This window comes from Quercus lobata, chromosome 4 (assembly GCF_001633185.2).
Source record: "Quercus lobata isolate SW786 chromosome 4, ValleyOak3.0 Primary Assembly, whole genome shotgun sequence".
NCBI lineage: Eukaryota > Viridiplantae > Streptophyta > Magnoliopsida > Fagales > Fagaceae > Quercus > Quercus lobata.
In genome coordinates this window covers 94,061,569-94,086,454 of record NC_044907.1, presented here as the reverse complement: position 1 = coordinate 94,086,454, position 24,886 = coordinate 94,061,569, and the positions used below count along the sequence as shown (strand labels likewise).

General features: G+C 33.4%; 1 protein-coding gene across 1 annotated transcript; it reads right to left on the bottom strand.

Annotated features, from left to right (window-relative positions):
- Nucleotides 1-9,500: 9,500 nt before the first annotated feature.
- LOC115986201 (organic cation/carnitine transporter 2-like) lies at nt 9,501-11,048 on the bottom strand. The gene has a single exon (XM_031109053.1). The coding sequence runs from the start codon at nt 11,046-11,048 to the stop codon at nt 9,501-9,503; it is 1,548 nt and encodes a 515-aa protein (XP_030964913.1).
- Between the last annotated feature and the right edge of the window lie 13,838 nt (nt 11,049-24,886).

Below are 24,886 nucleotides of genomic sequence, written 5' to 3'. Positions count from 1 at the left end.
TAGTTTATACTATTTGATTGAGTAATATGTAAAAATAAAAACTAAGATGTTGGGTGTATTGTTGAATGGGGATGTTGGGTGTATTGTTGGATGGGTTGGTAAAATAGATAAAGTAATATTTGGAGATGTAAAATAAGTATATTTTTACATCCCCATTGTTAGTGCTCTTCAAATCTTACTTTACCTTTCAATTTGCATTTTTCAATTCTCTACTTTCCCGCCACCATCCAAAATACCTCATCACTAAATACAAGTGTTCTCATAGTCTCATACTTAACTCTCTTCAATCTCTTTACTCTTCCGTTTCTTCTTCTCCTATTTCATTTCTCTTTTACTTCAATTTATATTTATTTAATGTATGGTTGATGATTTTTTTCTGTTTTGTTAAGTTGTAATTTTCCGTAGTATTCATGCTTTTATTTCCTTGTATTTTTTTGGAGTTTAATGTATATGGGTTAGGTATAGAGTTGGTTAGGATTTACACATCCAGTTAAAATTGGGACTGACTCGCGAATATCTCGGGACTATAGCACTCGAGAGATAACAACTGAGGAGTGCCTAAAGAAGTTCAAAAATATGTTACAGCTTAGGTGTCTCTAGAGTGGGCCTTCCTACAAATTTCCTGCGAGTAACGTTGACAGCTCATTTCCTTGATGCAGCCTTCCTCCTTTTTTCTTATACCATATATACTCTCATTTCCTATGAATTTGTAAGGAGAGCTTCTGAGAGAAAACCCAAGAAAAACCATTGGAGAGCTAGTAATTTTGAGCCTACTAATTACTACTCAATTCCTTTAGATTTTCTCTACTCTCTTCCCTCTACTATTGACTTACCTTAAGAGGAGATTAACCCAAACATAGCCTACACAATTACTGAGTCTTGAGCGCGTCTTGAACATTGGGAAGCATTGGTGCTTAGCCCAAATTCAACTGGTAAGGCATGGCAGTGCAACCAATCAATGTTGCGAGATCGGGAAAACTAGAAATGAAAAGACTCTGTGAAATCCGTTGGTAGTTAAAGCTTGGAGGGATTAAGTACAATAGATGAATTAGGCTTAGAAAGTCTTTTTGTTATCGTTGTACTCCAACTTATTCTCTTAATAAATCTGTTTGGGGGACCACAATTTGACTCCCTACAACCACTTTAAAAATAGGCCTGCATAGTGTGATGTCGAAGGCCATAAAAGATTTTAGTGTGTCTTCCTCATCAACAATTAGTTTTGAGGTGGAATGACATAGCTCACAGTCCAACAAATGGTATCAGAGCCATAGTCATGGATTCGAGTCACGGGAGTATCATTCTGAGGGAGGGATTGTTGGGGGAACCACAATTTGACTTCCTACAACCATTCTAAAAATAGGCCCGCGTGATGTGATGTTGAAGGCCATAAAAGATTTGAGTATGTCTTCTTCATAACCAATTGGTTTTGAGGTGGAATGGCATAGCCACAGTCTGATAGAATCAATTCAGCATGTCAGACAGTGGAGAGGTTTTTACGCCGAATTTTTCATTTTTCCTCTTCTATAGCATATCTAGTGTTATTTTCGTTTTCACTCTTTTACTTACTATCTTTACTTAATTGCTTTGTTCAATTATGTCCATCCATGCTGTAGTTGGGTTGTTCAGTTAGTTAATTGGCTAATTATGTAAATTTCACTTTAATTGTGTTTAGCTTAAAATTAATTGAACCGTAATTGGGTCTAAATCAGCACCTAGTTATTGGCTAGTGTAATCTCACTTCTATTTATTAAATTAATTGATATTCTATATTCATTATTTTTATCTAGTATTTCGTTTTAACATACTCAAACAGCCATAGTTAGGTAGGATTTAATGGTATGATCAACACATCTAATGCTATGTTACAACATGTAGTACCAATAATACCATTTCGCACACAATTGCCCATGAATTCGCTGGCTTGTACTCAAGCTTTAGCTACACTAGCGCGAGCTTCATGTTTGAGTTACCAGCACAAGAAAAAAAATGTACAAAATTGACTATAAAAAGCGCTTGGATCATGTTTTGCATGACTTTACATGAACAAGGCAAACCACCAGATCTTGAGTAATAAAGTCCCAATATAAAATTTACAAATAAATGTATTGCATTTTGGTGTGCAGTTATTAATTTATAGGTTGTAAGAGGCCTAGTAAGTTTTCAGTATATTTGAACTCTAATTCTAGTTCAAGGGAAGACCAAGGTTCAAGTTAAAAATAACAAAGTTCGTGGGAAAAAATTGGCCTTTGCTCCTTTCAAAAAAAATCCAGCATTTTGCCCTCTTTCCCAAACTAATTAGGAAAATGTCCCTCTTTTGAAACTCAATTTTCTCAAAATCAAGTTAAACCCTATAGTGGCGTTTTTAAGGAGCCTATAGTGATGTTTTAAGGATCTATAGTAGCATTTTGTAACTCGATCTCTATGAAGTCGAGTTATAGGTAAAAAAAAGAAAAAAAATTGCATGTAACTCAACTTCATGGAGATCAAGTTACAAAACGCCACTATAGGTTCTTAAAACATCACTATAGACTCCTTAAAACGCTACTATAGGGCTCCAGAATTTTTTTTTTTTTTTTTTATAACTCGATTTTGAGAAAATCGAGTTTCAAAAGAGGGGCATTTCCCTAATTAGTTTGGAAAATGGGGCAAAATGCTGGATTTTTTTTTTTTTTTTTGAAAGGGGCATTTGCCTATTTTCTCCAAGTTTGCGTAATCTTGATTCATGCTCGACCTGTGGAGATTTGTGCATTTCTATTATCAGATTGGTTTCAATAAATCATCTTGAAGCTAGGGTTTCATAGTTTTCAAGTCAAGATACAAAAGCAATCCTAAGGCACGTTTTTCAGGACATTTGTAGAGTTGTGTGATGTACACAAGTAAAGAAGTTTTTTTATCTCTAGAAGCACCAACTAGAGATCAAAGTACATGATTTTAAAGATTTGATGATCTAGATAAAGGTGGTGCATCTAGTTAACAAAAAGTGGTTGGAGTGAACTCAATCTTGAACAGGTGTTGTTGGTTCTAGGTCTATCCACGGTTTGATTCAGATCAAATTTTGGCTCAACCCGCATCCGACCTGAACTGATTGGGTGGAGCCACCATCAACCTGCCGCCAACCAGGAGGAGAATCGGATTAGGCCAGTCAGAGCTTCAACGGATGTCAGGCGAATCGGTAAGGGTTAAAGATCTAGAAAACAACAAGAATCTGACGAGAAAAGATGAAAAACGGCCAAAATCCGGAGAGAAAAAAAATTACAAAATGGCCTAAATCCAGCAAGATCTTGCCAGATCCAGTGAGATCTCGCCTATTTTCGACAAGATGTCGGCTAGATCTAGCGAAATCTCGCCGGATCTAGCTAGATCTTCCCGAAAAAATCCCAGTATTCGCCGAAAAACACAGATGGAGGACTCACATACTTTGTAGGTAGACTATCTTGAAAAAATCTCAGTATTCGTCGGTCATTTTCTTACATACTCTGTACGTAGACTATCTTCAACATGATCTTTTTGACTTGCTATGACCTCTTTAGGCAATTCTTCAAAAGATTGTTCATCATTTATGACCACATTGGCTAATTCCATCACTATTTTGGTCTTGAGGTTATACACCCTATAGGCTTTGCTTGAGCTAGAGTATCCTAGGAAGATTCCTTTATCACTTTTGGCATCAAATTTTTCAAGATTCTCATGATCTCAAAGTATGTAACAGTCACTTCCAAATACTCTAAAGTATTTTACTACAAGCTTTTTCCCTCTCAAGAGTTCATATGGAGCCTTCTTAGTGCTGGGTTGAAAGTATACTGTGTTCAGTATGTGACAAGTAGTATTCACTGCTTCTCCCCAAAATGACTTTGCCAGATTTTTGTTATGCAACATAACTCTAGCCATTTCTTGAAACACTCTATTCTTCCTTTCCACAACTCCATTTTGCTGAGGTGTCTTGGGAGCAGAAAATTCTTGCTCGATTCCTTGATTACAACAGAAAGAGTCAAGTTTGGAGTTTTCGAACTCTTTCCCATGATTACTCCTGATATTGGCAACCATCACATCATTCTCAATCTGAAGTCTTTTGCATAGATAGATAATATGTTCTGGTGCTTTAAATTTATCTCTTAGTAGAATAGCCCATATGTATCGAGTGAAATCATCTACCACAACTAGTATACACTTCTTTCCTCCAAAACTTTGAACCCTTGCTGGACCCATTAGAACAATGTGAAGTAACTTTTAAGGACCCAATAGCTTATGAGTAGCCAAAGCATCTTAAACACGACGATAATCACATAAAGTAAATTTTTATGGTATTTCATTAAGAATAAAGGCATCGAACTTGTTAAGAACATATTTTATGTAATTGGCTAATCCTTTGACAAAATGCACGTTATTTGTAATTAGGTAGATCTAGGATGGGTTAGTACTTCAAGAAACATGTTGTTCAAGCCAAGTATTAAAACCATGAAGATTGGACCAAGAAACAAGTGAAGAAAAGCTATTCATTAAAACTCGACAGATACCTCGACAGAAACAGTATCTATTGAGACTTAAGAACGAAGCTTGACAGAAGCTCGACAGAAGCTGAATCTGTCGAGATCTACGAAATCAAAATTTTCAGATCTGATTTTCGGCTCATGCTGACATGTATGTGTAGGGTTTCTTTTCTCATAACCCTAAACATATATAAGACTTATTTTAAAGGTCATTATACATGGAGAACATATACAGAAAGTGACCTAGTGCCTTATTCTCTCTACAAGAAGTTACTGCGTCTTTTCTGCCTTAGGGTTTTGTAACCAAGTACTTCTTGATCTTCATTGTTGATGAAGTGAAGAACTTTGCAGCCAACAACATCTTCAAGTTGCTGGAGTTAATCACGTACTGAGATCCGTGCAAAAAGGTGGCATTCATATATTGAAGAGTTCAGAGGTTCTGAAGCGGTAGAAGGTTTCTACTGTAAGTTCATCTACGAGGATTGTAGAGTCTAGGGACAAAGGTTTTATACTAGATCTGAAACTTCTCTTTACTATAGTGAATTGCTTTTCACAAAGGTTTCCCCCAGGTTTTTTTACTGTGAAACTAATTTGTTTCATTAGTTTTCCTAGGTCATCATATCTTGTCTTATTTACTATTTTGTTGTGCATGATATTGACATTATATTGATGTTTATTTGTTTTAACAAGGTTTATTCATAATAAATCTAATTAACAACTTTGGTTTAAAACTTGTTAATTCTATAATTCTATCAACCGGAGTCTAAATTTCCCAACAAGTGGTATCAAAGCGGGTACACTCTGATTGGATTAATTTCCTAAGTGTGATCCTTGACCCCCGTTGTCATGGATCGTGGATAATCTCTTTTGATTCCTCCTTTGTTTGATGGTACTAACTATGCTTACTAGAAAGTTCGTATGAAAGCTTTTTTGCAGGCTCTTGATGAAAAAGTATAGCAAACTGTTGAAGTTGGCTGGATTAAGCCAAAGGAAGCGCCAGTGGATTGGGATGAAGCAAAGATCAAAGCGGCAAATTTCAACAGTAGGGCTTTGAATGCTCTGTTTTGTGGGGTGACCAATGAGGAATTCAAGAAAATATCATCCACAAAAGTTGCCAAGGAAGTATGGACCATTCTTGAGACCACCTATGAAGGTATCAAGGCAATAAAGACTGTGAAGCTTCAAAGACTCACTAGTAGTTTTGAAGAAATAAGGATGGAGGAGGATGAGACCTTTGATGGCTTCTATTCTAAACATAAGGATATTGTGAATTTTGCCTTTAACCTTGGAGAATCTATAGCAAAATCTAAAATTGTTAGGAAAATCCTTAGGTCCTTACTTGAAAGATTCCATGCCAAGATCACTACCATTGAAGAAGTGAAGGACATTGATCAAATTCCTTGGACTGAGCTTGTAAGGAACCTTCAAACCTAAGAGATGGGATTAGGTTTAATGGGAAAATGTGGAAAAAGTAGAAACTTGGCTCTTATAGGTATAGAGGAAGAGATTGATGACTCTGAACATGAAAGCGAAGATGAAGATGAAGATGAAGATGAAGATGATGATGATGATGAGGATAAGGATCTAACCTTCATAGTTAATGAGATTATCAAGCTTCTTCAATGTAAGAAAAAGGATAAGGACAAACCTCCTAAGAAATCTAAATCCTCTAGGAATGGTAAGAGTGAGAAACCCCTTATCCAGTGCCATGAGTGTAAAGGTTTTGGTCATATGAGGATAGAGTGCTCAAACTACCTTATGAAGGAAAAGACCAAGAAGTCAAAAGATAAAGGGTTGATTGCTACCTTAAGTGATATTGAGAATGACTTTTCTGATGAGTATGTGTTTGAATGTGGTTATTATATGACTTTTGCTGCCACAACCGATAAGCTGATTGTGGAGAGTGTTAGTGACAATGAGGATTCTTCTAATGATGAGGTACCCAAGAAGTTAACCCTTCAGGAAGCCTATGATAAGGTATGCACTGAATTTATAAAATCTGAAATGACTTCTCATCTTTGTAGAAAAGAGCTTAATAAGGTAAAAACTGAAAAAGCTGAACTGATAGTCAAACTAGATGAGACTACAAGGTTAGTTGAGACTCTTGTTGTGGAGAACACCTCATTGGATGAGAATGTGAAGAATCTCGAGGTTGAGCTTAGTTAAGTTAGAACTCAAATAGAGAGGATGTCTAGTGCAAAGCTTAATCAGGTATTGAGTGCTCAAAAGCTTAGTTCTGACAAGACTAGCTTAGGATATGCCGTTTCCTCTGGCCCCTCCTCTTCCATGGCTTCTGGATCAAAGACTATCTTTGTGCCCCAATCTGAGAAAAGTGATAAAGGTATGAAATCCATAATTGATTGGTCTATTTCTAAATCCTTTGTTAGACCTCACTCTAGGAAGTCTAGTAGTTCTAAAACTACTCATGTTTGTCACCATTGTGGTGTTTTTGGACACATTCATCCTAATTACTTCAAGTTGTATTTCCAAACGATTACAGGTTCCCTCTCAAGGTTCAACACCTTTGTTTGGAGAGTTGTTAAAATTTTTGAACTTTTTAACTCAATTTCAGGAGAATTCTAATTCTTTTATGTCTTTTAGCAGACATACTAGGACACGTGTCTTTTCATCTTCACGGCCAAAGACTTGTGCTATTTGGGTGAGAAAGGAGCCTAAGACTTAATTGTCTTTTCTATCTGTCCTCTACTTTAATTCTTTCTATCTAAAGTAAGACTTTTTTGCTTGATTTATTATCTATTTTTGGAATCATGCTTTCATGCATCTGCATCTATCTTCATACTTTCATGTTGTTTGTCTATTTTTGTTTGGTTGTTTAGTTTTTATTTTGTTTTGTCTTCAAAATAAATAAATAAATAAAAGAAAAAAAAATCAGAAAAATACAAAAACAATGTGTTTGTATATGTTGGTACTTGTGTACCTTGGATGGCCATTGAAACAAAATTTTCTTAACTTTGTATCTCTTGTAGCTTAGATGAGCATCTCAATGCACAACTAAGCAAGTGAGCTTTATGGCTCATATTTGTGATGAGTACGATTAAGATTGTCTCTTATATTTCATACTCATATCACTCTTTTTGACAAGAAGGATTAGAAAATCCTAAGAAAAAGACATAAATAACCATCTCACCACTAAAGCCCGCCAATCATGTATAACATCTATGTGCTTCGGCATAGCCAATCATGTATAACATCTCACCACTAATTGGGTATTTCTTTTCTCTCTTATATGTCCATACATGCTATGCTTAAAAGAAAAATATGCAAAGAAAAATAAAAGCAAAAAGAATCAAAATGCTTTTAATATGGTTGCAAGCATGTTTCTAGGAGATGTGGGAGTTATAGGATGTACCTTGAGGGTGATAGTCCCCATCAAACAGTTATGATTGTATGTGAGTGTATTTGATTTTCTCATGTCTCAAATCTTCATAATATGAGACACTTATGCACTCTTGCTTTGTTTCACACACAACACGCAAATTCTTTGCTACTCTTGATACATGTGCAGGTACAATGTGATTTGGCCATCACAAGGGATACATGTGTTAATATATGCTTGCTAAACTATCTTAACTTGTTTTTTAAATATAAAATTGATTAGACTTGTTTAGTGTGTGTGTGTGTGTGTTTTGGATCTATATACTTTGCATCTTGTTTGAGATGAGTTTTGAGAGTTTAATATGTTGGTTTGATGTTTGAGTGAGTAGTTTGATTTATGCATTCATCTCTATGTGTTTTTCCCTTCTTGAAAAACCTCTTTTCTTCAAGCTTGACAGCTCCTCGACGCATCCTCAACAGATATCCTTTCTATCAAGCCTTCCTCTTGTGATCTCGACAGATCCTCGACAGCTTCTCGATCCATCAAGGAAATTTTCTGAGCTCTTTGTCTGCCTGATAGATTCTCAACAGATCCTCGATCCATCGAGATTTCTGGGTTTTCTCTCGATAGCAGCTCAACAGCTTCTCGATCTGTCGAGACCCTCTCGCATGCATTGTTTTTCACTTGTTTTGCATCTTTCTTTTATCTTGTCATCCATAGCATCTTATTTCATTACATTCATGCATTTATATGGATTCATTGTGCCCTCTTGATCATCTTAGATCGTCTTTATGTTTCTCGGGTGAAGCTTTATAGTTTCTTGTACTATTTGTCGATTATGACAAAAAGGAGGAGAAAATGTGGTTTCTTTTTAAGTTTCTACATGTTAGGGGGAGAAATACATGTCTTTGTAAGGGGGAGTTGTGTTTCATCTTGTTAGGAGGAGTGTTTACCTCCTTGTTGTTTTAGGAGCTTCTTTTCCTCCAAGTTTTTTTACTGTGAAACTAGTTTGTTTCGTTGATTTTCCTAGGTCATCATATCTTGTCTTATTTACTATTTCATTGGGCATGATATTGACATGATATTGACATTTGTTTATTTTAATAAGGTTTATTCATAATATATCTAATTAACAACTTGGGTTTAAAACTTGTTAATTCTATTAACCACGGTCTTAATTTCCCAACAAAACTTGTAATCAATTCATGAAAATAGCTACTTAGCCTCGTAAAGGTTGTTAGTTTTAAAATCTAATTGGAATAAGATGGTAAATTGGCTATTAAGAATAGATTTCTGAAAGAGCTTATGATTTTCTATAAATTTCACTAGCTTTTTTCTAGGAAAAAAATAATTGAAAATCATAAACACTTTAAAATATCTGGTAAAAATGTAGATTCAATGATAGCTTACCATAGCAATATTTTATTGCACCCTCCATGATTTTATTCCCCAAAAAAATAAAAAAAATAAAAAAATAAAAAAATCAATGTAATGATATCTGGTAGTCTATCCATGTTTTAGAACCAATGTCATGCTATTGTTGTGGTTTCTGTAGAAAATAAAAAGAAACAAAAAATTAAAAATTGAAAAAAAAGGAAAAATGCTATGTATATATGTAGAATATAATTTGTTCTCTCCAGGGTGTGATTCATAATATGTAATGTATATAGATAAATTCACACAATTTTATGATCCATGCGCTCTTGTTCATCCATGGTGTTACAAAGATTTTTACCCCTTGTCTCTGGCAAAATGATCACAATGAAACTACACAAAAATATTGTCAGTCCAAAAGTTCCGAAAGATAGGAATTTATTTCTCGTCCCTGCTGAAGTCAATATCGGATCAAACACAGAACCAAACACAACTGCTTGCCTAACTAATGTTGTGGCCGAGTTCCTCACATTTGTTGGAAATAACTCAACTACGAATATCATCATCACATTATATGCCAAGGCAGCGCAGAAGAAAGATGCTAGTTCAAACCCAATCAGTATGCCTTCTGTACGACTGCCTACTACACCACAAATTATGCTGCATATGCCACTTATTATACATAAGGCAAACAATGAACCTTTCCTTTTCCATCTTGCTATAAAGAAAAGGGTTACTAAATTTGTAGGTATTAACATTGAGGCATTTAATATGACACCCAAATAAATGTTGAAACCCAAATTTCTTACACCGAATAACAAGCCAAAGTATACCAATCCAATGCCAAAACCAAATACCATAGTTGCTATTATCCGTTGCAAAGCCCATCTTCTCTTAAATAAGTCCTTCATCAATTTGTAAGGATTAAGTTTTGATATTTCTTGCCCATGATGAATGCTAGATAGGTATGAGTCTAAACTATTGCCTTCTATAGATGCAAGTTTTCTCAATATTGCTTTGGCTTCTATGTCACGCCCTTCCGTGAAAAGCCATCTAGGAGACTCATACACAAAAAAATAAGCAATGATGCAATATAAGATTGCTGGAATGGAAGTCCAGAGATAGAGAAATTTCCATGATGAACCTTTGTTCAAATAGGCCACAGCTGGTAAGCATAGTAACCCGAGCGAAAACATGATAAATGTCATTGTCCCTATTTGGCCACGCCATTTTTTTCCAACCCTCTCACTTAACAAAATCAGAGTGCATGTAGTAATTGATGCACGACCAAACCCGCTTAAAAGTCTCAAGCTCGAGTACATCCAAATGTTCATCGAGAATGCTGTGATAAGCGAGGCAAAACACATTATTAGGCATGAGAGGAAAAGCAAGATCTTCCTACCAAAATAGAAATCACCAAGTGTAGCAAGACTGAATCCCCCAATTAAGTTGCCTACAAAGAAGGATGAAGCAGGAAGGCCTGTGATGAATGAACTAGCACATTCAAGACCCCATTCCGATATGATTGTCTTGTGAGAAGATTCATCCCAAGACCAAGCACCTTTTGGGAGTTGGCAAATATTGGAGCTTGGGTTGCATGTTGTGTTGAAGTTGCAATGCCATTTTGGGTCAGCATCAGCAAAGATATTGATAAATGTTTGTTGTGCATCAAAAAACCCTAGGATTGCTACAAGGATGGCTTGAATGAATTGAGACCACCCAAAACCTCCTAAAATTTTTTCAATTGTCTCTTCTAGAGACAAGGAAGGAAGGTCTTGGTCGAGTCCTGGACTCTCTTGGTCAGCAGAGTTAGTCCCCGTGAGATTATGGGCTGCAGTTGATATTTCCATAAAGCTCTAATGACTCTGGCTTGTAGAATTATTATTTAAGATCTGATGGTCTTGTGCCCATTAACCTGTATTAGGATAAAATTTGACTAACTCAACCATGTAATTAATAGCATCACAATGAAAACAAATCATATGCCCACCTTTTGTGTCCTACATTATTTCCCACAAATCATGGTATGCCATGATAATACATGGAATTTGCCAACTCAATCATGGTAAGTCATGACAATACAAGCAACTTGCAACTATTTTCTAAAAGTGGGTTTAGGCTTGTTCCTATCTCTCTTTATTCTCAAAAAAAGATTAAATTAAATTAAATGTTTTACCGTTTATTTAATTGATTGATCACTGGGCTGTGCCTCAAAGGTTAATTCAATAACTACATTTGAATCCCCATTGTTTCCAAAGGGTCATATTCCCCTGTAAGTATTTTCCAGTCTCATACAAGTACAAAAATTGAAACTGGTTTTCAGATTGTGACAATGTGATTGAGGAATGACCAAGTGACGTCTAACACTTTTTTTTTAATAACTAGCTCTCAAAATTTTCCCACAAAAAAATAAGGTCATGTTCATTTTCGTGTATGTTTTAACCTCATACAAGAAATGGAGAAATGAAAACAAATAATATGTTTTACTTTTCGGAATATAAATTTTCTATGTCACTTTTGTTTCCATTTTATACTTTACTAATTATGTTATTCTGTGTTTTATTTTTGTCCATTTTAAATTTTGGTTATTTTATAAGAAAAGTAAAAAAAAATAAATGGTATACCATGATTACTAGAGTAGGACATAAAGCGGAACAGAAAATTTGTATTCAATAAAAATATACTTCAGTTGCTGTGAAAGTGTGAGAATACTATTTGAGCTTTGACCTCTTTTAATTTATTTAGGGGTTTCTTAGTAATTTTCTGATATTTAAGACACCCAAAAAAGCTTCGTTATAACAAATACTTTAAAATCATTAAGACATGAATTCATCAATGACAATAGGTCAAAGATCACAATCGTGAATCCTTCAAGAGTGTACGTATATGATTTGAAACCAATTGAAAAGATTATGTTTTGACTCCTATGATTATTAATCAACGAATTAAATAACTTGCGCTAATTAATTAATTATGTATTCAAAGATAATCTTAGTTGATTTCCATAAACTAGCCTATCACCATATGAAAAGCAATAATAATTATGTGAAGGGCATAGAATATGATGACAAAGTGAAAAATCGATAAATCACATTTAACGCTCTATTTATTTCAGCAATGATGTTTTACGGAAAATGAGTTATTTTCCAAGAATCATTTTCTATAAAACTATTTCATTTTCCAATGTTTAGTAGTAATTTTAAATGAGTTGAAAAACAACTTTCTAACTTCCCTTATATAGCTTGGCAAGCTTGCTATGAAATAGAGTTGTTTTCCAAAAAAAAATTAGTAGAATACGATCTCTAAATATAAGTCATACTTTTTATGTTGACTAAAGATGGTTTTTTTTTTTTTTTTTTTTTTTTATGCTACCAAATACTGGAAAACACGGAAAACTATCTTTACATAAGGTTTTCTATCGAAACAAACAGAGCATTAAAAGAAAACCATTACGGGTGTTCCCTAACCCAAGAAAGAATTCACTAAATAGAATTGAAGTTCACAGTCTATGATAAATAGAATAAGTAATGCTACAATCATAAACTATTTTACAATATTTTTACAAATTGTTGATGCGGCAAATTTTAACTGGTTCTTATTTAGGCCCACCACTAATATCACTTTTATATTTATCAATAATCACTCATCACATTAGTAATTTATAAAATAGTTTGTGACTTTAGCATTTTCCAAATAGAATTTACAATTTACAAAAGTGTACACATTTTTTTTTTTTTTAAATTACAATTTTACTTGCTAAAATTTGTTTTTGCAATTGACAATATCCAGAAACAAATAAATAGAACGAATTACAGCAGAAACAGAAGTGTACATTTCACTGTTAAAGTTTTAGATAGTACAGTGAATAAACATTTCAAACGGTGACATTTAATTTGAATCATGAAATAAATCCATTTCGAGGATTATGAATTTAGGATAAGCTTTGATTTTAGTACAGCATAGAGCACAAAAAGTAAGGGATCATGTTTATACTCATCTAGAAAAAGAGAGAGAAAAATTAATCTTTCGTTACACGTAATTGAACTAATAATTCCAAGTCCATCTATGTCTAGAATGCAGCACATACATGAAAGGTTACAGAGTTTCAGCTAAGGCAAATTGCCAATTCGTTACACGTAATTTTCTTTTTTGGTGCTGAACATGTTTTTATCTGAATTGATGTGGCTTATGGATTTGACATTTTTTTTTTCAATGGTTTCTCAATGTTGGAAACTCATCTAAACTAGAATTTTATTTTTTGAAAACTTACCTAAAATGAAGGAAATGCAAACACTAAATTATTTCATCTCTTCATTTTATAGAGACCGCACCTTTGACACCATTTCGATTCTTAAAAATTATGACCAATTGAGGAGGTGATCTGAAGGTAGGAAGCCCTTGCAAGCTTGTGGCACATTGCTTTGTGAGTATGAGGCTGTGGGTTCAAGTAGTGATATATCCCACTTGGTGCTCAGGTGGTCTCAACTCTCAAGCCATGTATGATAAGGTTTAGAGCAGATAACAATAAGTAAGACGAGTTTATTAGAATAAAACATAAGAGTAAGTTGCATTTTGAAAAAATAAAATAAAGTACAACAACGTGGGGTGTATTGTGTGAGATTTAATTATAGGAATGACTTATTAGTTAAGAGGGATTGTATCAAAAAACCATGGCTAAATATATATAAATTCTAAAAATTTTGATAATAGACTTGTAGTTGGAGTAGAATTTAAATTTTTAAAACTTAGATGATAAAGTTTGATCTAAATTAAATTATTGTTAAATCTTGTCCCTTAGTCAAGAGTTTTGTAGCTTAATATCCTAATAAAATATTAATTTAATAAGATACAACTTGAGGAAGAAAACCAAAAACAAAAAGTCTGGGTTCTATGGAATTTAAGTTTATAAACTTTTAGTTTGAATAAAATTTAAATTTATTTTAAATTATTGTTAAATCATGTAACTGGGGGGAAGTGATTATTGTTAAATCTTATCCCTTAGTCAAAACGTGAGTTTTATTTTTAGAAAGAAAACTTGGGTTTTTGTATGGGATTTAAGTTTAGAAAATTTTTTATAATAGACTTTTAGTTTAAATAGAATTTAAATTTATTAAAATTTAAATTATAAAATTTTACTTAAATTAAACAGTTGTTAAATATTATCCCTTAATTGAGCAAAATATATCCTAACAAAAAATATATAATTAATTTACTAATTAATGAACGTAGCCCCTTGTCACAATCATGAAAAGCCATGGCTGAATATATATAAGATCTAAAAATTTTGATAATAAGATTTTAGTTGGAATGGAATTTAAATATTTAAAACTTAGACGATAAAGCTGTATCTAAATTAAATTATTTCTCAAAAATAAATTAAATTATTATCCTACGGTCTACTTTTTTATGATGTCTTTCCAGGTTCTCACTGATTAACTAGAAGACAAAGAAATAATGGAGGCGGTGACACACATATACATAGGCATACAAATAGGCCAATGTGTGGTGAATGCTAAAAGAAAGAAAACAACACTTTCTCCACGTCTTGCGCATGATATAAAAGTTTTGAAATCTCAAATAAGATTTTCTTTTCACATCAGCATTGTAAGTCTTTTCCTTTTTCTCACTCTCTTTTTGTAAATACAGAGTTTTTGTGATTGTTATTAAATGAAGGAAAAAAAAAAATTATATCCAGTTCCTAGCTATTCAAACCCAGATATGTTCTTCTTCATGTTTATAAATTGTAGCTGCTACAGTTCAAGAAAAAAAAATCCATATCGTTTGAAGGTTTGAGATTCACCAGCAGTAGCCACCATTCATCGATCAGTTGAAATCCACCGCAACCAAGCCAAAATCTAAGATTGACCTCACCCAAAACCCAAAACCCAAATTACAACCCACACATCATGCTTCTCCTCAAATCTTAGACTCAAAGCAGTTGTGCTCCTCTACAAATTAAAACCCAAACCCATACAACCACCTTGTTCTCCTCCACTGTCACCACCATAACCCAAAGCTATAGCCAATCTGAATTTTAGTGTGAGAGGTGAGAGAGATAGAGAGAGAACAGAGAAAGAGACAGAGAGCGGGAGAGGAGAGAGAGAGAGAGAGAGAGAGTGTGAGATATAAATTAAACCAAAGAGAGGAAATAATGGATAGAATTATAATAAATAAAAATAAAAAGCCTAAGAAAATTTGCCTAATATTTTCTTCTAGTGTGTTACAAAGACATTTTGTGATTATTTTAGTTCTTGAGCCAAGTTTCTAAAATTTTTACAAATAGCATCTTTTGATCTTATTTTATCTTGTTTGTATGTGTTCTTTGTTTTGGGAGGAGAGAAACATTAAAAGTATGCAAAAATATCTATTTATCCCCTGTTTTTTAATAAAGGTGGTTTATGGAAAACAAACGGACCTTATCTCGGGTGGGTAAAGTCACACTTTTTAAATCATAGGTAGACATAGTAATTTCAGGCCAGATCACAAGTTTATTATAATTACGATCAACTATACAGAAGTGATTAAGCTCAAAACTTCACCAAGCAAATACCTTTCTTTGCTATCAAAATAACATAGATAAAATATAAGGTAACAAGTACAGTCTCTACACAAAACATCACATATCTCACACATTTTTTGTAATTCACCGATAGTAGTATAAGCAAGTTAAAAATACAGAAAGTTGAGCCAAAAATAAATAAATATACAGAAATAAATATTTTATAACTATTAGCAACATAATTTCATAATAATTTTAACATAACCTCAAAATTATGAATTGATTCATTTTGTTAAAATACACCAACAGTTAAGGGAAAAAAAAAATCAGCAGTGTAGTTTATAAAAACCTCGAGAACTTGGGCTAAAAAATAAATCAATAAGGCATCATGGGCCTAGACCAAAATAAGGCCCAAATATAGTACACCAATCCAATGCCAAACCCAAATCCCATACGAGTAAATCTGTTAATGCCCTTAGAAAAGCCCATCTGCTCTTAAACAACGTCTTCACTATTATGTGAAGACCAAACTTAGAAGTTTTCTGTTTGAAGACTCGTTAACATGGAGAACTCTACTAGATTGCTGAAATGGAAGTCCAAAGATAAAGAGCTCTCCATGAAGAATCCCAATTTACATAAGGCAAAAGCTATTAGCTGATAAACTATCACTTGTCCCCAAATCCATTTGGAAAATATTCTAATTATTTAATTATTATTCTAACACTTCCCATCACGTCAAAAATACCTACTCAAATACCATAATAAACTACCATTTGTCTGAAAAGTGTAAGGTGTTTGGAAAATATGAATATCATCATCTAACCATTATTCTAACAGTAATGATAATAATCACAACATAAATGATAATGATAATAATAATAATCCTTACATGGCCATACCACTATTTCTCCACAATTTCTGTTAGTAAAAAGAGAACAAGTTATGATTGATGCACAAGAAAAACCCATTTACAAATCTTAAGACGGAATAAATCCAAATATTGGTGGACAAGATGGTTATAAGTGCAATGACAGACATTACCAAGCATGAGAGAAGGAGCAAGTTCTTGCAACCAAGAGACAAAACTTTTGTCCTAAACCTTAGTGCATTTGATGGTACTCACTCATAGTTCGATATATTGGCTGCAGAATGGATGATAATGGTGTGTAAACCAGTAGAAGGTTCATGTACATCGAGGGGGGGTCTGGATGGCCAAAACAAATTTCATCCACACAAGTTTTAAAGAAAACTTCTCCACAACAGCTAGCAAAACAAATTCAAGATAAATATTACTTATATTATAGATGACCAAGAAGCCACATACATATTAAAATGACAAACAAATTGTTTAAACATGAGTCAACAATGAGAAAGCACGTTGCAACTTACATATTTGCATTCTAAAGACATAAAGTCACCAAATCTTTATTATAATAGAAATAAAAAGATCAGCTTCACAGACGAAGATAATCTTTCACACATACAAGCATCTTTCAACCTCACATTTTAGGCTTCTTTCAACCTAAAAGATAATAATCTCCTATCCTTTGCAAAAAGATAAAATATATTACAAGTTTACAATCATGATATAACAAACCTCATAAATGAAAGGGCATCCTTCATCCCTTATTCTCTTTGATACGTGTTCCAGTGCAACTTTAGCAACATCTTGTTTAGCTACATTTTTTTGTAAAAAAATGTATGAATGGGTATAGGTCATCCCATCCACTTCAATTGTTGACCTAAACCTTAGTGCATTCGATGGTCCCTCACTTATAGTTCGATATATTGGTTGCGGAATGAATAACCTTGGTTTGTAGACCTATAAAAGGTTCTTGTACATCGAGGGGGGTCTAGATAGCCAAAACAAATTTCATCCAGACAAATTCTAGAGAATAGTTCTCCACAAAAGCTAGCAAAACAAATTCAAGCTAAATATTGCATATATTATAGATGACCATGAAACCACATACATATTAAAATGACAAACAAATGGGTTAAACATGAGTCAACAATGAGAAAGCACTTTGCAACCTACATATTTACGTTCTAAAGACTTAAAGTTACCAAATATTTATTGTAATAGAAATGAAAAGATCAACTTCACAAATAAAGATAATCTTTCACACATACAAGCATCTTTCAACAAAACAATCTAGACTTCTTTCAACTTAAAAAAAGATAATCTCCTATCCTTTGCAAATTGCAAAAAGATAAAATATATTACAAGTTTACGATCATGATGTAACAAACCTCATAAACGAGAGGACATCTTTCATCCCATATCCTCTTTGATATGTGTTCCATTACAACTTTAACAACGTCTTGTTCAACTGCTTTTTTTTTTTTTTTTTTTGTAATAAAGTGTTTGGAGAGGTATAGGTTGCTCCATCCACTACCACTGTTAACATAAACCGTAGTGCATTCGATGGTCCCTCACTCATAGTTCGATATATTAACTGCAGAATGAATGACCTCGGTGTGTAGACTAGTAGAAGCTTCTTGTACAAGGAGGGGGGGTCTAGACGGCCAAAACAAATTTCATCCACACAAGTTTTAGAGAATAGTTCTCCACAAAAGCTAGCAAAATAAATTCAAGCTAAATATTACTTATATTGTAGATGACCATGAAACTAGGTACATATTAAAATGACAAACAAATGTGTTAAACATGAGTTAACAATAGGAAAGCACTTGCAACATACATATTTATGTTCTAAAGACTTAAAGTCACTAAATCTTTATTGTAATAGAATTGAAAAGATCGGCTTCACAGATGAAGATAATCTTTCGCATATAAAAGCATCTTTCAGCCTTACAATCTAGGCTTCTTTCAACCTGAAAAAAAGATAATCTCCTATCATTTGGAAAAAGATAATTTCTAATCCTTTGCAAAAAGATAAAATATATTACAAGTTTACAATAGGAAATTTTTCATCCAATATTCTTTTTGATACGTGTTCCATTGCAACTTTGGCAACGTCTTATTCGATTGCTTTTTTTGTAAAAAAGTGTTTGGAGAGATATCGGTCGCTACATCCACTTCCACTATTGACCTAAACCTTAGTGCATTTGATAGTCCCTCACTTATAGTTTGGTATATAGGCTGTGGAATGAATGACCTTGGTGTGTAAACCGGTAAAAGGTTCTTGTACATTGAGGGGGGGTCTGGACGACCAAAACAAATTTCATCCACACAAGTTTTAGAGAAAAATTCTCCATAACAGCTAGCAAAACAAACTCAAGCTAAATATTGTTTATATTATAAATGACCATAAACCCACATACATATTAAAATGACAAACAAATGGGTTAAACATTAGTCAACAAAGAAAAAGCACTTTGCAGCTTACATATTTACGTTCTATAGACTTAAAGTCACCAAATTTTTATAGTAATAGAAATGAAAATATCAGTTTCACGAATAAAGATAATCTTTCATATATACAAGCATCTTTCACACATACAAGCATCTTTCAACCTCACAATCTAGGCCTCTTTCAACATAAAAATAAAATAAAAAAATAAAAAAAATAATCTCCTATCATTTGCAAAAAGATAAAATATATTACAACTTTACAATCACAATGTAACAAACCTCATAAATGGGAGGACATCCTTCATCCCTTGTCCTCTTTGATACATGTTCCAATGCAACTTTGGCAACGTCTTGTTTGGCTGCTTTTTTTTTTTTTAATAAAAAAGTGTTTAGAGAGGTATAGGTCGCTCCATCCACTTCCACTATTAACCTAAACCTTAGTGCGTTAGATGGTCCCTCACTCATAGTTTCATATATTGGCTATGGAATGGATGACCTTGGTGTGTAGACCAATAGAAGCTTCTTGTACATTGAGGGAGGGTTAGGACGGCCAAAACAAATTTCATCCACACAAGTTTTAGAAAATACTTCTCCACAACAGCTAGCAAAACAAATTCAAACTAAATATTGTTCATATTATAGATGACCATGAAACCACATACTTATTAAAAAGACAAACAAATGGGTTGAACATGAGTTAACGAGAAAGCACTTTGCAACCTACATATTTACGTTCTAAAGACTTAAAGTCGCCAAATCATTATTGTAATAGAAATGAAAAGATCAGCTTCACAGATAAAAATAATCTTCCACACATACAAGCATCTTTTAGCCTCACAATCTAGGCTTCTTTCAACCTAAAAAATAATAATCTCCTATCCTTTGCAAAATGATAAAATAAATTACAACTTTATAATCATGATGTAACAAACCTCATAAATTAGAGGGTATCTTTCATCCCTTATCCTCTTTGATATGTGTTCCAGTGCAACTTTGGCAACATCATGTTCAGTTTTTTTTTTTTTTTTTTTTTTTTTTTTTTTTTTTTTGTGTAAAAAACTGTTTGGAGAGGCATAGGTCCCACCATCCACTTCAATTGTTAACCTAAACCTCAGTGCATTCGATGGTTCCTCACTCATAGTTCAATATATTGGTTGCAGAATGGATGACCTCGGTGTGTAGAGCAGTAGAAGCTTCTTGTACATGGAGGGAAGGTCTAGATGGCCAAAACAAATTCCATCCACACAAGTTTTAGAGAATAGTTCTCCAAAAAACCTAGCAAAACAAATTCAAGCTAAAGATTGCTTATATTATAAATGACCATGAAGCCACGTACATTTTAAAATGACAACCAAATGGGTTAAACATGAGTCAACAATGGGATAATCTCCTATCCTTTGCAAAAAGATAAAACATATTACAAGTTTACAAGAGGACATTTTTCATCCCTTATCCTCACAAACGAGAGGACATTTTTCATTCCATATCCTCTTCGATACGTGTTTCATTGCAACTTTGGCAACGTCTTATTCAACAGCTTTTTCTGTAAAAAGGTGTTTAGAGAGGTATAGGTTGTTCCATCCACTTCAATTGTCGACCTCAAACGTAATGCGTTCGATGGTCCATCACTCATAGTTCAATATATTGGCTGCGAAATGAATGACCTTGATGTGTAGACCAATAAAAGGTTCTTGTACATCGAGGGGGGGTCTGGACGGCCTAAAAAAATTTCATCCACACAAGTTCTAGAGAATACTTCTCCACGAAATCTAGCAAAACAAATTCAAGCTAAATATTGCTTATATTATAGATGACCATGTAGCCACATACATATTAAAATGACAAACAAATGGGTTAAACAAGAGTCAACAATGAGAAAGTATATTGCAACGTATATATTTACGTTCTAAAGATTTAAAGCCACCAAATTTTTATTGTAATAGAAATGAAAAGATCAGCTTTACAGATAAAAGATAATCTTTCACACATACAAGCATCTTTTAGCCTCACAATCTAAAAGCTTCTTTCAACCTAAAAAATAATAATCTCCTGTAATTTGCAAAAAGATAAAATATATTACAACATTACAATCATGATGTAACAAACCTCATAAATGAGAGGACATTCTTCATCCCTTGTCCTCTTTGATACATGTTCCAATGCAACTTTACCAACGTCTTGTTCGACTGCTTTTTTTTTTTCTTTTTTTTTTTTTTTTTTTTTTTGGTAAAAAAGTGTTTGGAGAGGTATAGGTCGCTCCATCCACTTCAATTGTTGACCTAAAACTTAGTGCGTTTGATAGTCCCTCACTCATAGTTCGATATATTGGTAGTGGAATGGATGACCTAGGTGTGTAGACCAATAGAAGGTTCTTGTATATCGAGAGGGGGGGGGGGGGGGGGGTTCTGGACGACCAAAACAAATCCCATCCACACAAAGTTCTAGAAAATATTTCTTCACAAAAGCTAGCAAAACAAATTCAAACTAAATATTAGCTATATTATAGATGACCATGAAGCCACAAACAAATTAAAATGACAAACAAATGGATTAAACAAGAGTCAACAAAGAGAAAATACTTTGCAGCTTACATATTTACATTCTATGGACTTAAAGTCACCAAATCTTTATTGTAATAGAAATGAAAAGATCTGCTTCACAGATAAAGATAATCCTTCACACATACAAGCCTCTTTCAGCCTCACAATCTAGGCTTTTTTCAACCTAAAAAAAAAAAAAAAAATCTCTTGTCATTTGCGAAAAGATAAAATATATTACAACTTTACAATCATAATTTATCAAACCTCATAAATGAGAGGAGATCCTTCATCCCTTGTCCTCTTTAATATGTGTTCCAATGCAACTTTGGCAACGTCTTGTTCAACTAGTTTTTTTTGTAAAAAAGTGTTTGGAGAAGTATAGGTCGCTACATCCACTTCAATTGTTGACCTCAAACATAGTGCGTTCGATGGTCCCTCACCCATAGTTCGATATATTGGTTGCGAAATGGATGATCTTGATATGTAAACCAATAGAAGATTCTTATACATCGACGGGGGGTCTGGACGGCCAAAACAAATTCCATCTACACATGTTCTAGAGAATACTTCTCCACAAAAGCTACCAAAATAAATTCAAACTAAATATTACTTATATTATAGATGACCGTGAAGCCACATACATATTAAAATGACAAACAAATGGGTTAAACATGAGTCAACTATGAGAAAGTAATTTATAACTTACATATTTACGTTCTAAAGATTTAAAGTCACCAAATCTTTATTGTAACAGAAATGAAATGATCAACTTTGTAGATAAAGATAATCTTTCACACATACAAGCATCTTTCAACATCACAATCTAGGCTTCTTTCAACCTAAAATAATAATAATTTTCTGTCATTTGCAAAAAGATAAAATATATTACAACTTTACAATCAAGATGTAACAAATCTTATAAATGAGAGGACATCATTCATCCCTTGTCCTCTTTGATACGTGTTCCAATGCAACTTTGGCAATGTCTTGTTCGGCAGCTTTTTTTTGTAAAAAAGTGTTAGGGGAGGTATAGGTCGCTACATACTCTTCAATTGTTGACCTAAAACTTAGTGCTTTCGATAGTCCCTCACTCGTAGTTCGATATATTGGCTGCAGAATGGATGACCTTGGTTTGTAGAGCAGTGTATGAACTGGGCAGGCCCAAAAGCTCCTAAGCTTTTGGGTTTCATAGGAACAAAACAATGCTAGTGATTTAATGTTGTGTTCAACAACTTGGCCTTTTGACATACTAGTTGGATGGCCACCAAACCTGACTATTTAGTATTTACTAAGGGCATTACTATGGCCAGGAGGCCCAAGACTCAAGAGTCTAAGGTACCTTGATAATGTACGTTTACTAATTTAAATCTAGTGCCTGAAATTTTACATTATCGAAAATTTTCTTCCACTAAAAGTTAACTACAGTATTTTTTTTATTTTTTATTTTTTATAAATTCCTAGAGAACATCCTTTGCAATGATTACTTTCTTACAATCTTGAACTAGGCAAGTGAGAGGGAAATTTTTTTTGTATGATAAAGAGGATACTGTTCTATAATTGGAAAGATGATCTTCTCCATTTGTCTATAAGAATTAGTTTTGATATGGTAACATTTAAAATAAGTTATCATTCCATATTTAGTATAATGAATTAGGAAATTTATTGAATACTTTGAGAGTATTATAAATGCGTATTTCTTCCTCTCACGTGAAGTGTGGGTCCCACTATAAATTTAATTAGTAAGACCTACAGTTATGTGAGATGGGAGAGTACGCATTTATGGTACTCTAGAAGTACTTAATAATTACTCAATGAATTAAATAACGAAAACCAAGTTGGAACTTCACTTTCTTGCCATGGCTAAGGATGCAACTTCCCATACACAAGTTTTAGTATGTAATATTTCTTCTCACCATCCTTATTTTTGGGATGCTTGGAAGTTGAATGTTGATCTTTTAATTATCAGTCACATCTAAGCCACCATAATCTGCAATTTAAATATCTTTTGTTGATTCAAGTGTAAAGTGATAGGCATGATTCATAAAATTATTCAGTGTTACTAGATCTAATTCTAATGCTTCTCAAATCTCGAAGTAAAATGGGCAACAAGAACCAATTTATACCACACTATTTTAAGAGGTTGCTTCAAGTTCAATGTAGGGTGATAAAGATCCACCATAGAAGGACTCTAACTTTATAAACAAACATATTAAGCAACAACTACAACAAAAAATTCATGGGGTTGTTTCTAATTGTCAGCACCTATCACTCTTCTTCCAGCTTCAAAACATTTAATACTTGCCATTAACGAAATCAAGGGTTATGAGCTACCAGCTTAAACATAATTTTGATCACTATATTTAATCAAGTTACATTATTAAAAACATATATAATCAAGTTACGTGTTGCCCAGGGCATTAGATTGGTAAAGGACAAAGTTTTATAGGGGGAAAAGTAAAGTAACAAACACAAAATTTTCTAGTCCTTGGCTATTGTTCAAGTTTCGGTAAGATCACGTTGGTTCATTTCATTTTGGAGTAACTTTCACAATTGTTTATGGACTATGATAGTAGGTAGGGCTTGGCAGTTGGCAGTAGAAAAATGAGAAGAACATAGAAAATGGTAGAGTTGGAAGCTACCCAATTAATACTACTACTGTATGATAAAACTGGTGGTTTTGACAGGGGGGAACTTTTTTAGGTTACATGTGCCAAGATGCTCCCCTAATATTTATAAATTTACACTTTTAAAGTTACAGTTCATTTCCACATTTAGTTTCCTGGGACAACATGCATGTGGATAGGGTTCGGTATAGGTTTTATGTTTGTAGTTTTTTTATTAAAATTTTTTTTGAACATTGGATGAACCTAGCTAACATAGGAATAATAAATCGGATAAAAGAACTATCGGCATGCTAATTTCACTAAATTGAGCTTGAAAACACTTACCAAAGTAAAAAAAGAATACCCAGTCAATATTTTTCATAGGGTAAATAGCAAATTATACCTCTAAAGTTTGAAATATCTAGATTTTACATTATGACATTTCAGAATTTGGATTTTACCATCTGAAATTTGGGAGTGTTTGAATTTTACACCCCTAATGTTTCAGAATTTGAATTTTACCTCCTAAATTTTTGGAGTGTTTGAATTTCATCCCCTAAAATTTGGAAGTGTTTGGATTTTACACCCCCTAACATTTTAAATTTTGAATTTTACCTCTTAAATTTAGGAGTGTTTGAATTTTACTCCCTAAAAATTGAGAGTGCATGTTTGGATTTTACACCCTAAAGTTTCAGAATTTTTGGGTATAAAATCCAAACACCCCAAA